Genomic DNA, 15080 nt, shown 5'->3' on the forward strand with positions numbered 1-15080 from the left:
CCATCATGGTAGCGTGATGAGGAAGGAACTTTATGGTTCCAAGGATAAACACAATCCCGAGAAATTCGGGATACGTGATTGAGTTATATATGGTTAAAACTACCTTGAGGAGTGGGCAATCGTGTTGATCATGGAAACCGCTTCCACCCTCGAGAAAAGGGGAAGAAACCCTACAATCGGACGGCCACCAAGAAGGATCATGAATTAATCTAACGGTCAAGGAAGGGAGGTAAATCCTATAAAACTAAAGCCTTATGCCCAACAGAGGTAACTCAATGGTTCCTCTTCCATTCTATCTCTCAATTAAGCTCTGCAACTCGCCAGAGCTCTATGGTGTTCCAACTACTGACTTAGCCTTCGGAGGTGGCCTCCTGACCCCAGGGTCAGGCCACGTCTAATTTTGTTTTGCAAGTCATTCATCAGCGATCTAAGGGCTGAGCAAATTTTGGACGCATCATTTGGCGCCGTTTGTGGGAACCTTGATCAAAAAGCCATCGTGCAAATCAGATCAAAAATGCAAAACCAATCTTATGGTATTTTCTACGAATTCGTTAGCGATTCAAAGGTATATGCGTTTAATCCCATTCTATGGGTAATACAACTATACGATCGTCGATCGTAGCCAGCGGCAAAGAAAGTTCACCGAGAAGGTCACTTTCTCCTACGGAAACATAGCAACAATGGATTCCAAGGGATCACGTTGCTGATTCCTGGGTTCATAATCGTTTGGGTCAGACAATGTAAAATTGTTGGCCGACCTCAAGAGAAGGAGAAGAGACAGCGTTCTCGCCTTTTCTGCAATAAGTTCAATACAAGATTTCAAACAGCATGGTTGAAGGAATCTTTGGCGGTACTCTTCTCTCCCATCTCATCAAGCCATATACCTGCACGAACCAATCTTCTCTCTCTTCAGAACAATACAAACGATCAATGACCGACATCAACCAGGGAGGTGATGTAGTTACTTCTGTTTAGAACATATATGATTCACTTTTTCTTTTTCTTTCTGAGCGATGATTTCTTACAAATCTGTTTGAAAACTCAATTGGGTCTTACATAAAGTATGCAATCTCATTCGTTAAAAAGTATTTTGGCTTCATTGGATGAAAATCCATTAACTTAAGATATTTTTACCTTACAAGAGATGGTGATTAGTCTCGTTCAGCAACTACAGCGCCATGATTCATTGTTCATGGAGCAGGGAAGCAAATTCTGGTTTCATGATTGCCTCTTACTTAAATAAATAAAAAAAAAAATGCTGCTGCTTTTGCATCATCTTCTCATCAATTGACAACATTTTGATTATAATTTATGCTTGATTGTTTATTCTATATTGGGTGAGATCAAGGTCAAAATTCGAAATCCAAGATTCGAGAAGAATCATTATGATTTTGGGAGGCATCATATTCAGTCTCAGTGAAGCAGTATGGGAGGCATCTTTTGGTTAGCCTTTACTTTGATTTCTTTCAATCTAAATTTCAATATGGCAGTGCATAGTATATGAAAAATTATGGCTGCAAACCTCAAAGGTGAGCAACAAGGTAGTAATGCATGAAGCATTTTGTATATTATTCTCAAGCTACTACATGTGATTCGTCATTTTCTTTCCCTTGGTTGGGTAGAGCTCCAGAGCATTAATACTTTTCTTCTTGGCATTTGATTTGCTGTTAGCATTATCTTACAATCGAATATTTGATTTTTATTTCAAGCTTGATAAAAATCTCAGCTTCAGAATATATTATGATATTATTCTGTTTCATGAATCATGATTAATTTCTGTTTAAAAAATAAAAAATCCCTGGTAAGGGGATGGTATGTCTTTTCGACAATGGGCAATCAACAGTGGACATGGGCAATGATGATGCTTCAAATAAAGAGCAAAGAGAAAGCTGTTGCAGCTTTTTCTGAGGAGTGTTAAACCAATAAATCAGAGAAAACGTTGTTGCTGTTACTACATCATCTTCTCTATAGTGCAGGTGGGCGTGCATAGCACAAACGGCAAAAGCTTGCCAAAGATTGAGGAGATAATTCTGGAGGATGTTCAACACCTCAAACAAGAAGTTTCTGCTGCAAGAGCTTCTCTACAATTACAGCGAATTCAATATTTCTGCAACCAATTTGTTGGAATTGAATCTAATGGCCTCTGATGAGCCCATCTATATCATGTTCTCTCAAACATAAGAAGAGGACAAGAAAAATCAGAGCAATCAAAGCCAAGTTTGAAAGTTTGAACGCAAGCAAGGTTAAGAGACCTCAAAGCTTCCGAAGATATTCTACAATGGTGGTGATGCATCCCCCGTGGCGAATCTGTAAAACTTAAAAGATTAATGATCGAGTGAATAAAAAATTTACAAAGATCGAGTGAATCAAGAATTTACAATGATCGAGTGAATCAAGAATTTACAATGATCGAGTGAATCAAGAATTTACAATGATCGAAGTGGATTGGGAATTTATTACCTTCAAGAATATACTACGATCGAGAATTTATTAAGATCAGAAGATACCTGAAAAGGGGCAAAGATCAAAGGGGTAAATTCATCGGTTTAAAACCCGAGTGAGTCCTTCTACAAGGCATTGGTTTAAAACCCGAGTGAGTCCTTCTATAAGGCATGGGTTTAACCCGAGTGAGTCCTTCTACAAGGCATCGGTTTAAAACCTGAGTGAGACATTATACAAGGCATCAGTTTAAAACCCGAGTGAGTCCTTCTACAAGGCATTGGTTTAAAACCCGAGTGAGTCCTTCTACAAGGCATCGGTTTAAAACCCGAGTGAGACCTTCTACAAGGCATCGGTTTAAAACCCGAGTGAGTCCTTCTACAATGCATCAGTTTAAAACCTGAGTGAGTCCTTCTACAAGGCATCGGTTTAAAACCCGAGTGAGTGCTTCTACAAGGCATCGGTTTAAAACCTGAGTGAGTCCTTCTACAAGGCATCGGTTTAAAACCCGAGTGAGACCTTCTATAAGGCATCAGTTTAAAACCCGAGTGAGACCTTCTACAAGGCTTAGGTTTGACCGACTAGACCTTCCAGCAAAGGCTTCGGCTTCGACCGAATAAGACCTTCAAGCAAAGGCTTCAGTTCCAACCGACTAAGACCTTCCAAAGCAAAGGCTTCGGTTTCGATCGACTAATGATCTTCTAGCAGGGCTTCGGATTTCCCGAATAAGACCCCATATAGGCATTGACTATGCCTGAATAAGACCTCCTAACACATGGTAGCACATCACTGAAGCAGAGGTGCAGTGGCAATAAATATGATTTCTTCAAAGAATGAGAGGACATTTCTGTTCGATCAAGCAAGCCAAGCATTCGGTCTGGGGGCTTCTCCCGAACACTCGGCTTGGGGGGCTTATGTTGCGGATAAAATATTACTGAACCGGGTCCATCTTTGATTTAGTCTTTAACCCCGGTCGAAGACGGCTTGACCCCACGGTCGGGTTCGGCCATCACTATCAGGATCGGCCATCATGGTAGCGTGATGAGGAAGGAACCTTATGGTTCCAAGGATAAGCACAATCCCTAGAAATTCGGGATACGTGATTGAGTTATATACGGTTACAACTACCTTAGGAGTGGGCAATAGTGTTGATCATGGAAACTGCTTCCACCCTCGAGAAAAGGGGGAAAAACCCTACAATCGGATGGCCACCAAGAAGGATCATGAATTAATCCGACGGTCAAGGAAGGGAGGTAAATCCTATATAAACTAAAGCCTTATGCCCAACAGAGGTAACTCAATGGTTCCTCTTCCATTCTATCTCTCAATTAAGCTCTGCAACTCGCCAGAGCTCTATGATGTTCCAACTACTGACTTAGCCTTCAGAGGTGGCCTCCTGACCCCAGGGTCAGGCCACGTCTAATTTTGTTTTGCAGGTCATTCATTAGCGATCTAAGGGCTGGGCAAATTTTGGACGCATCACTATGATATGTTTGATGGAATGTTTGTTAGACCTGTCTCTACAATGTAAAGATATTGATAAAAGTATTTTTTGGAGTTCTTTTTCCTCATTGTTGATACTGAGTCCTTAGCTCAAAATGGAAGAGCACCTGGAGATAAACCAGGGTATGATGGTTCGACTCCATCCGGATTCTTATATGAATTGCCAGTTCAAGTTAGGTGTTTGCTCACAAGAAGAAAACAAGAAGCAGATTTGATATCAATATTGCGAAACCTGGACCGTCCACCACTTTCAGCATTAGGTGATGGATCTCCAGTGGTTCTATGGGTTAACTATCAGTTCAAGTGGGTTTGTTCGTAAAGCAACAAAGAACTAATTATTAAGATATATAATGAGAAGAGCCAATTGCATAACTAATGCATTCCCATGGTGGTTATGTATCTTTAACAATAATCTTTGATCAAGTGTTAAAAACCTTTGAACAACAAATTTGTCTTTTCTAATTATGAACAATATAACTGAGGTGGGTTGCTGTTACTTCAACCAACCCAGTCTTGTGATTGGAGTTTGTATGAAACTTGAGTGTTACATCAGGCATCTGTTCTGTTTCTACATTCTAATACAAATTTATTGGAGAACAAATGAATACACCAACTGTTGGGCAAGGAAGAGAAACTTGTAAGATAAAAAATCTAAAATAAAAACAGCAAAGTAGAATACAAAGCTGGCTATGAGAACATCATGTCACCACACTGCAGTACTGGCAATGCAACAGTAAAACAAAGTTGACCATGATTCTATTTTCATAGACAAAGCATTATCTAAGGTCTTCAGTACCATCAGTTGGGGATAGAAGCATTACTGCTGTTCCCCTGCAAACCTGCAAAAACAATTTAAAAAAATAAAATAACATTAAATTCATAAGCCTTTGGCTTTGCCTCTTTCTTTCATCAGACTAAAATACAACAAACCTCTGTCCTCAGATGGTTCAGAGTGCAATAATCCAGAACCTCAATTTCAAGTAAAAATTAAATTAATACTAGTGACTGAAGGTTCATTTAATTTTCATAAGCCACTGAGGAATCAAAGAATCCATACATGGCGCAGGACCTTTGTAACTCATTGCAAAAATGAAGTCATATGACTCCCAAAATATCATCATCTACAGAGGGTGGCAGTCTCAGGAACAAGATACACCATTACCAATGTCTACAAATACAATTACTTATAGCAACATAATTGGACACGTCAGCAATCTGATGCTCCGCTGGATTCAAGCAGTGAACAGGGGCTGGAAATCAGATTTCTTGGAAAACCTGGTTCCCCATGTCAGGCATCTTGGAAATGAGATCTTTTAGAGAGCAAAAGTACATAGTCCCCCAAAAATTTTTGGTAACATGCTTTAAGGAAACTATTTATGAAACACCAGAACTCATAGATATGCAAATACTAAAAGGTTTCCATTCATTCAAAAGAAGATTAAAGTAAAATAAATATATAGGAGAAAGGCATACTATTAGGCAAGAGTCTGAGTTTGATCAGTTGTCTTCAGTGGGTCATCTGGATATGTATCCCAAGGGCAATAAACACCAGTAATTAATCACTGGTACATAGAAAAAAATCCTAGAAACTACCAAGATGTCACAATAATTAAAAATAAAATAATAAATAAACTGAATAAAAGTAGTAAGCATTAGCAAAAGTGTGAATCTAAGGGGTCTTTCAACAGACCATTATTGCCCAAAAAAAATTTCAGTTCCCAGGAAGGTTGCTGCATGCTGTCAAATGTAATCTTAAAAGCATTATTGCAATACAAGGTAATTCAAAAGGTTGTGGTTGCTCTACATCTTGATGGTCTTCTTTTTGCAATTTTCATAAAATTCAATAATATTTTTTCCACATTTCCAGAAATTGATCGACATATTGAAACCTAGTTAGAGTTTCTGTTTCATTTCACATAAAACCTCCTCAAATGTTTCATAAAAGAAACTTCTTCAAGTTATGTTCAAACTTTGAACACTTTACATTATATCAGAAGCCATCAAAAGGACTAGTGCTGGAACACTCAACTCTTGCTGTGGATAGAAGTAGGAAGGTTATTTATAGACCCAAATGGGACCATGAACTTTGAAAGACAAACTCAAACACTAAGTCCAAACCTAATTCATCTCAAAAGTAGAGCCAATCTATTTAGCCTAAATTTTACCAAAATTTTAGTTCTTCTAAACCAACACAACAGATTAATAGATTAACGCTTCACTAAAATTTCTAGTTCAATAAAACCTCAAGGAAGGAGAGGGAAAAAAGAAATAGTAAAATGACAGGTCACATAAGGCCATCTAAACTCTAGCTAAACTTGTCGAGTCAATTAGAAACTAATTGGTGGGGTTGAAGTACCCTGAAGTCTACTTTCAAAATACAGAACTTCAGGATTTTTTTGGAGGAAGCTGATTTACATGTAATTTTTTAACTATGCTAGCTCAGACAACACCTGTTACAGCCAGTCAAGTGACATGGTTGTTTTATGCTTTCCCTCTTTTGGAGTTTGGACTCAAATTCTAGGTGGGAATTCATTTGTCAAGCTGCCACTTGAAATGTTGGGTTTTGGAGCTTCAAATAAATGTTAGTAAGTTTTGCAAGATGACTGACGCATTTTTCATTAAAAGATTTGTTATGCCTTTCTAGCTTCAATAAGAATTGCTGTCAGTAGGTGTTTGAGTTTATTAATTAAAGTTAATGCAAAAATTTACTGGTAGGATTGGGGTTTAGACCCTTCCTAGTCCTACATGATCAAAATCAGTCAGTAAGACATCACTAGCCATAACCCACTCACCCAGAATGTGTAACATTAATTCAACAGTAATTTTGGACCAGATCTTTGGACCAAGAGTCAGAAGTGAGAGATCACAGGATCAAATAATTTCAACCAGTCAATAGTAACTTGAGATTGACTTTAGCCTTGTTTTGGTTACCAGGTTCAACCAATTGGTGTCCCATCCAAGAGATCACTTATCATTGGATGACTCAAATGTAAGAGCTACCTATTGAATTATCAAGAATTATCAATACATGTGGGAGAACATCCCTGATTTGCATTAGAGTAAACGCACGCACCAACAAGGATATGGCCTCCTACTGTTAGTTGTGGATAGGAGAAAAGTGTTGCAAGACCCTAGCATAACTCCTAAACAGGTTTGGCTTGAGGATTAGGTTTGCACAGGAACCAAATTGATTTGTTGACTTGACCAACAAGCTGGCTCAACATATAGCCCAGCTATAAGCAGAGAATCTAAGCCACCATAAACTACCCAGCCCAGACATGGAACTGGTGTGATGTTAATTGTGGTTGCAATAATTATGCAGATTAACGTACAGGAAAGTAAAGCCTGGGACTGTTTCAAGAACATACACATTAATCAATCCAAAAACACTGCACAAGCTAACATTTACTGAAGGAAAGAAGCCATGAACTTGATTGATCATCTTCATTTCTCTTCTTCTTCTTCTATTATATTTTTTTTGGGGGTGGGGTGGGGGGTTTGTTGGTATTGATTTAGTAAATAAACGGAAACTTACTTTCAAATTGATAGTTAACATGACCATAGTTTTTTAAGTATCCTACCCAAAATGGCAGAAGAAGGCAACGAATTTAGTTTATAAGCCTAAGAAATATAGTTAATAAGAGTAAATCATGCATGCAAACCTATTGACACTACTATCAATAAACCATGTGACTACATAAGTACCTCTTAGAAATTCTGTAGCTCCATCCAGCATAAGGTTTAACAGCGGGTCATATCCTTTCAAAATTCCTCTCACTATAAGACCAAGATCATATAGAGCAACAATGATTAACCATAGCAATTTTGGAATATTTGCCTAAGAATGATGGAAAGGGATTAAGAATGCCTAATAAGGACCCTCATATTAGTTTAAAGATTAAAGAGAACCTAAATATAAATGCAATGAGGGAATCCTCATCTTTCAATATGATGATTCAACAATAAAGGTTCTCTCCATATCCTACATCTTCTGCAACACAGTATTCACCGCTCACCTACAACAACTACTGCTGCTACTTCATCATCAACAACTTCACAACTATAGATCAACAAAGTCAAGGTGCCCAAGATCTTTAAATTAAAACTTATGCTTAGTCTTTAAAAAATGAACCCTGATGGAATTGAACCATCATAACCTAGATAATAACTAGGTGCTCTTCCAGTTGAGCTAAGGATTCACCTAAAAAACAAACATGTTAGATCCATCCAACAAAAAGAATGCAATAAAAACCATGGATTGCATGTCATGTCCAACTCGAGTTTCTAAATCAACACAAGCATTAAACACGACAAATATATGGAATTAAATATGAAAAAACAATGACCATTAAATAGAGTATCAATATATATATATAAGAAAAGAAAGAATCCCTAACATGACATATATCTATCTCTGAAGACATTTTGTCCGCCATATTGAACCTTCATGACCTGAGAGAATCTAAAAAAAGAACTATTGGCCTAAGGGCTTTTGTACTCGTGTACATCCATGTGATAAGACCCAAGGCCAGCAGAAAAGTTGCAAATTCCTACAAAAAAAAAAAAAAGGCTTTTAGATATAATATTAGATTTTTAAGAAATTTTTATAGACAACATAAGCAAAGAAATTGTCACACATACCATGAAATCATTAAGATGGATGAAGCACATAAGTTGTTGATCCTTGTGAAGAAGCAAATGTCTGCATCTGTAAAAATGAAAACATGATATTAATATTAAAAATCTATGTTATATAAAAATAAAAAATAAAAAATTCATAAAATCTAAAGAAGAAATGAATAGTGCCTGGAGCAGCGACATGAACGGTCCCTGATAGTCTTCCATAGCTTGAAGAGTGTCATGCATATTTGAAGTAGTCACTGAAGATGATTGTTTAGATGTATCTATTTTAACTGAATGTTGACTTTCTATTTGCTCATTACACTTCACTTTTTTCTTACTTTTGTTCTTCTGACCTATATTTTCAATCCAACCCTTGTGTTGTTTTTTACTACCTTTCTGACTTTCTTTCTTCTTCAATATCAAATTTCTATTTTCGCCAAAGTTGCATCCATCTAAAGCTTCTGTGTTTGGATTATCTTCAACTAAATCTACTAGTTGTACACGTAAGTGTTCTGCACATTTTTTGGCAATCTCAAAACTTTCTACTGAATTAGAGGCATGACTTTCCAACTTTACAAATGTATGGCAGAGAAACCTGTAAAGCTGTGTGAGACTCAAATATGTATCTTCTACAACTTGTTTTCCTTTATTGTCCTCCACCAACAAACTTTTTGCTCCCCGTGTCCATCTTTTTAAAATATACTTCTCAGGAATAAACTTTACTTCTAGTTTATCAAACACTTTCAAAGCATGACAACAAAGAATACCAAATGTCACAAATTTTCTACAAGTGCATAGTATTGATTGTTCACAATGATTGTATATAACCCCGTATATTTTCCTTCCATAAGGTTCCAAACAAATTGTGTACTCACTCAAGACACCATCTTTATTATGAAGCATTGATGAACAAGCACCCAACCATTTATATTCTTCCTCAAACTCTTCAAATATATTAGGGGTGTAAACTTTGGCTGCTTGTATCAGGATTGGTGCTTTTGATTTCAACGTAGGAAATGTATTCCTTGCTTGAAATTCATCATTTAATTCATTGGCACGTTTATCCTCCACTAACCTTTCAAAATGATTAAAAAATTGTACTAGATCCAAATGTGGTTTCAAATACCTCTTCAAATCAGTATTAATACTTTCACTAAGCTGTGTGCTCCTCACACCTAAAGTGAAAGTATTTTTCATGTAACAGGCTGCCCATTTCTTTTTAATTCCATAAAGTCGATCTAACCATGAATTATTTTGAACTTGATAATCATCTTGTAACTTTTTCCATGCATTTTCAAACTCTTCAACTTTATAACCATAAATGCACTTCGTAAAATCCTTGAAAAATGATGATCCCTTCTTCATTAGATTACCAAGGTGTGTAACCCCATTTTGCATTATATGCCATATGCACAATCCATGCCATGTCTCAGGTAAGACTTCACTTATAGCTTTCGACATTGTTGCATCTTGATCAGTAAAAATGGTTATGGGTTGCTTTTGACAATTTGCTTTCAAGAATGCCTCAAACAACCATTTGAAAGACTCAACTGTTTCATCGTATAGCAATGCAGCTCCAAATATAGTCACACCTTTATGATGATTGAACCCCGCAAAAATACCAAATGGCCTGCATTCTTTATTAGTGCAAAATGTTGTATCAAATACAACAACATCACCAAATAATGCGTAATCAATGATCATCCTTGGGTCCGCCCAAAATATGTTTGTTATTTGTTCTTCATTATCTAATAGCAAATCATGTATAAATGATGGGTTAAGCCTTGTCTGCTTTTGGAAATATGCTAACAAACTCCTAGCTTCACCATAAGCCAAATGTCGTTGGCGTTTAGTTCGAAGATAATTTTGTATATCTACCCTGGTATAACCTAGGTTTTCACTACCCCCTGCTTGGCTACTCAAAAGATCATAATTTGCTTTGGTCCTAATACCATAGTCATCAGCCAAACCTATTGCATGTGTAGCAACATTTGTGATTTTACGCTGAGATCGTATTAAATGAATAATAGCAGGTGTATGGAGCAAATGATTGTGATTATCATTAAAATCTCGACATTCATAAAGCCCATTATCCAACCTAGAAATACACATCTTTGCAGGACATTTAGTTCTAGTTTCTGGACGAGGCTTAATTGTACATTTATCTCTCTTGTCCTTATCCCGATGTCCTTCTTTATTACATGAAAATCTCCTCTGCTTTACAGTTGTTTATATATTTTTTTACTCTTATGTGCATAATCTCTCTTGATACTAAAACCAACTAGTCTTCCATATTGGTTGTAAAATCCGTATGCCTCATTCTCTGAAGTAAAAGTCAAACCGATCCATGGCTTATAATCAACATAGTTATCTTCAATGGGCAATATCTCTGGATTTTCCATATCCAATGCAATTCATAAAAGCTACAACAATAACATCCCTTTAGCATTATATAACTAATCTTATAAAGAAAATGAACTATTTTATAAGTGGTAAGTTAGTATAAATAGGGTGTATGCACAAGAAAACTCAAATTATACTTGGATTATCAAAATAGTAAATGATAAGGGCATATTCTACCAAAAACAATGACCAGGATATATGATTAAGTTTTAGTACATATCTAATCAAGCACAAATATTCTATCACCAATTCAAATAGCATAGTTAACTACATCACCTATAGATTTTACCATTTAAAAAATAATAAATACTAATATAAAATAAAGACAGCTTTTCCCATTTAATAAAACTCCTTTCTCCACATAGAGATTACCCAAAACGTTTTCCTAAAAGCAAGTCCTCTCTAAAATCTAGTCCTCTTCTCTCTCTTATAGGCTCAATCACAATTATGTTTTACTTACATTCAAACAATCCCACCAAAATTTTGTTTCATCTCTCAACTTCTTTTTGAACTCTGTATTCGGTGTGATCCATCAAAAGAGGCAGCCATAGATTGAGAGGTAGTTGATTATAAGAAATTGATAGGGCTTTTGAGTGGATGCTTGGGTTCTGTGATCCTAAACTAATGAATTGGAGCTAATTAAGAAGCATGTGTACCAAATGGGCTTCAGTTGAATTTCAAACCATCAATCTATGCTGGTATTCTGGTAAGAACAAAATCCTAAAACATTGGTTCCACAAGAGCTATTGAATGAGAAGGCAAAAACTGATTGATATACATGTCATGCCATTAAAACCTTATACCTAATAAATATGCAATTTTCAAATTTGAATAACCAAACAAAATATATCAGTAAACCAGAAAACCATCATTACAGACACAGCAGCCCAACTTAAAACTAAGTTTTTGGAAATCAAAGATCAAGTCATGATCAAAAAGGAAGAAAAAGGAAGCAATTTGGTAATTCGACCATTCTTATCCAGAGTCTATTACAACTTAAGGATCAATCAATAACAAGAAAAAGAAAAAGTAAACAATTTCTTCATACCGAGATGCTTTCTAATCCATACAGTAAAATAAAAGGAATGCAATCCAAAATACAAGAAGCAAACTCTTTCATACCCGAGGATTAAACAAACGATAATGACCTTCACTCCGCCAACTGAACGCGACTCCTCTTCCTCCGACAACTGAATATGTCTTCGTCGACTTTGGTACGAAAGACTAAGACATCGTGGGAGGAGAGGAGAGGTGAGAGCCCTTGAGGAAGATGATGGTTAAAGAAATCGACATCAAACTAGTTATATATAGTACTTGGAACTCTTAATTGGAGTTCGAGTCGGAGTTGGAGTTGGGAGTTGGGAGTTGGAGTCGGAGTCGAATCACAGATAGGTTTTAGATAGAATAAGATTGAGGATTGTAGAGATAGAAGAAGATGATGTCGATCGATTTAGGTTTCTTCCTCCATGGATGAGAATCGGTGTTGATAGAGAAAGAGAGAGCAAGAAAGGAAGGAAACACGTTGAGGGAAAGAGAGAGAAAGGTAAAGCAAAATTTGAAAATTGTGAAACAAAGAAGGCGTTGCAGGGTTTTTGAGTTTTTTTTTTTTTTTAATGAGTAACCCGGCTTAGATTTCAATTTGGTTCCTTCATCTGAACCGAATTGTTTAACCGGTTTAACAGGAAAACAAAGGAGGATTAAATCAACGTTCCTGCTTTCTTGGTGACATGTGGCGGCCATCCAAGGAGCGGCCGCTAGATGGCCTCTCCTTGGTGGCCGCAGAGGATTAGATCCCCAAGAGGGGTTTCCAGTTTAAGCAGAAATAGGAAAATCATCCAGAGTTAAGGGATCAGGTAACTGCAGGGTGGCAAACAAAAATCTCGGGCTCCACAATGTTTAAATTCCAACATAAAATTTGGCATTGTTAAGACAAGTACAATAAAGGAGTGGAAATGCAAGAAGGCAAATACAACAAATCAGAAGCCAATTAGACAATCTGCAAACATAGGGGCATTCGAGAAGGTCATCAAGAGGAAGCCGAGTTGACCAATAGACTAGAGAAAGTGATGAATGAAGAGGATGCCTATGGAGACAGAGATCTAGGACAACATGCTTGCAACAAGGTGATCATAAGTTCATAACACATCCTATTTCCACATTGTTACAGCAAGACAGAGAAATTTCGACAGAACCTCTAGGATCAAAAATGAAGAAGGGAATTGGTTAACTGAGGAGAGGGAAATACAATAGCATATCTAGAATTATTATGATGTTTTGTACACTTCCTCCCGAACCCAAACCCAAACCCAAACCCATCAAATTTTCTACAAACTGTGCAACCCATGATTTCTAATGAGGAAAATATCTCTTTGTCTGTAGACCCCTTGGAGGATGAGATCAAGAAGGCTCTCTTCTCTATGTGCAAATATAAAACTCTAGGTTAATTAGGATGGTATATTGGCAAGGTTCTATCATAATCATTGGGTTACAGTAAGTCATGACATTATACAAGCTGTGTTACATTTATGTAGGAATGGGTTTATGTTAGAGAAATTTTAACAAAACCTAGCCTACCCTTTTTCCAAAATGGAATAACCCTACAAAAATGGGGCATTGACTCCCAATTAGCCTATGTTTTGTCATATACATTATAATAGCAAAGCGTATGGTAAATAGGTTCAAACCCCTTCAAGGAAAAATTATACGCCACCCCCAAAGCACTTTTGTTCTGGATCTTTTGATCACGAAAAATATTTGTATGGCCCATATGATCCTTTATTACCTAAATCATTACAATGGTAGTCCAAGGTACATGGTAGCAAAGCTTGTCTGGTGTAAGGCGTATGATAAAATAGAATGGGGTTCCCCATCAAAATCTAACACATCTTGGTTTTGTAGATGAATGAAATCACTGGATTATACAATGCATATTTGCTGCGGAATACACATCAAGTTAAATGGCTCGATCATTGGAACCACCACTCTGCAAAGAGGGCTTAGGCATGGGTGTCCCGTGAGCCCTTATCTCTTCATCATATGCCAAAATGCCTTGTCAATGAAACTCTATCAAGTTTTGAATACATGCATCATATTTGGAATCAATATTTAGTCACAGCATGCCAACAATTCAGCACCTCATGTTCGCGGGTGAGAACCTTTTCTTTTCACAGGCTTCCATGATAGCTTGTGCACCCTTGGAGATACCATTGATGAATACTGCTTACTAGCATGGCAGTATATGGAAAATCCAATATCATTTTTAGTAGGAAGACACATCAAGTACTTCGAGACAACATCAAACACTCTCTCAATTAAACAGAAGTGACATCCCTTGGAACCTATGTAGGTCTTCGATTCACTTATGGTCGGTTAAAGAAACAAATTAACCACAACATATATATAGTAGAAACAATGTCCTCCAAGTTAGTAGGATAGAAAGAAAAATTACAATCACGTGTAGGAAAGGAGGTGTTGATTAAAGCAGTAGCAACCAATATGCTGACCTATGCCAAGTCAATCTTCTGTATACCTAAAGAGATTTTCAACAAACTTAACTCCATGTTGAGGGAATTTTGGTGGAGGAATAGCAACCAAAAACATATCTCATGGGTGAGATTGCAGCAGGTGTGCATGAGCAAGTTTAAAGGTGGTATGGGTTTTCGAGAATTCAATGATTTCAACCAAGCATTGTTGGCAAACAGTGTTGGAGGCTACTGAAGAATCCGAAGAGTCTTTGGGGGTAACTTCTTAAGGCAAAATATTTTTCAAGTAACACTTTTATGGAAGCCACCAAGCCATAGTCATGTTCATGGGGATGGGCTAGTTTGATGTGGGGGAAGGAACTAATGGACAAGGGATATGCGAGGGTTGCAGGGAATGATGGAGCCATTGAGGTTTAATCGGATCCTTCGGTACCACATTACCTGATCATAAGATTTTGTTTGAGCACAAGTGTAGACCCAAACATTACCATAGTGAATTAATTAATAAATTGGGGAAGAAGGGAACGGGACCAATAGTTACTACAACATCTATTTTACCAATGGAGAATGCTAAAATATCTAAGATACTGTTAGTACCCAAAAAATTATCAATACCGGTTGGGCTAGAGA

The 15080-nt window shown here is 37.0% G+C and overlaps 1 protein-coding gene across 1 annotated transcript; it reads right to left on the reverse strand.

Annotated features, from left to right (window-relative positions):
* Positions 1-4740: 4740 nt before the first annotated feature.
* On the reverse strand, positions 4741-11035 carry LOC149028751 (protein FAR1-RELATED SEQUENCE 5-like). Its single transcript, XM_089161094.1, is given in 5 exon segments — positions 4741-4781; positions 7648-7780; positions 8584-8650; positions 8768-10794; positions 10797-11035. Coding segments are annotated over 5 exon segments (2439 nt in total). The 5' UTR covers positions 10968-11035.
* Positions 11036-15080: the final 4045 nt, after the last annotated feature.

This window comes from Hakea prostrata, chromosome 1 (assembly GCF_041222555.1).
Source record: "Hakea prostrata isolate BN-2017 chromosome 1, UWA_Hpros_2, whole genome shotgun sequence".
Taxonomy (NCBI): domain Eukaryota; kingdom Viridiplantae; phylum Streptophyta; class Magnoliopsida; order Proteales; family Proteaceae; genus Hakea; species Hakea prostrata.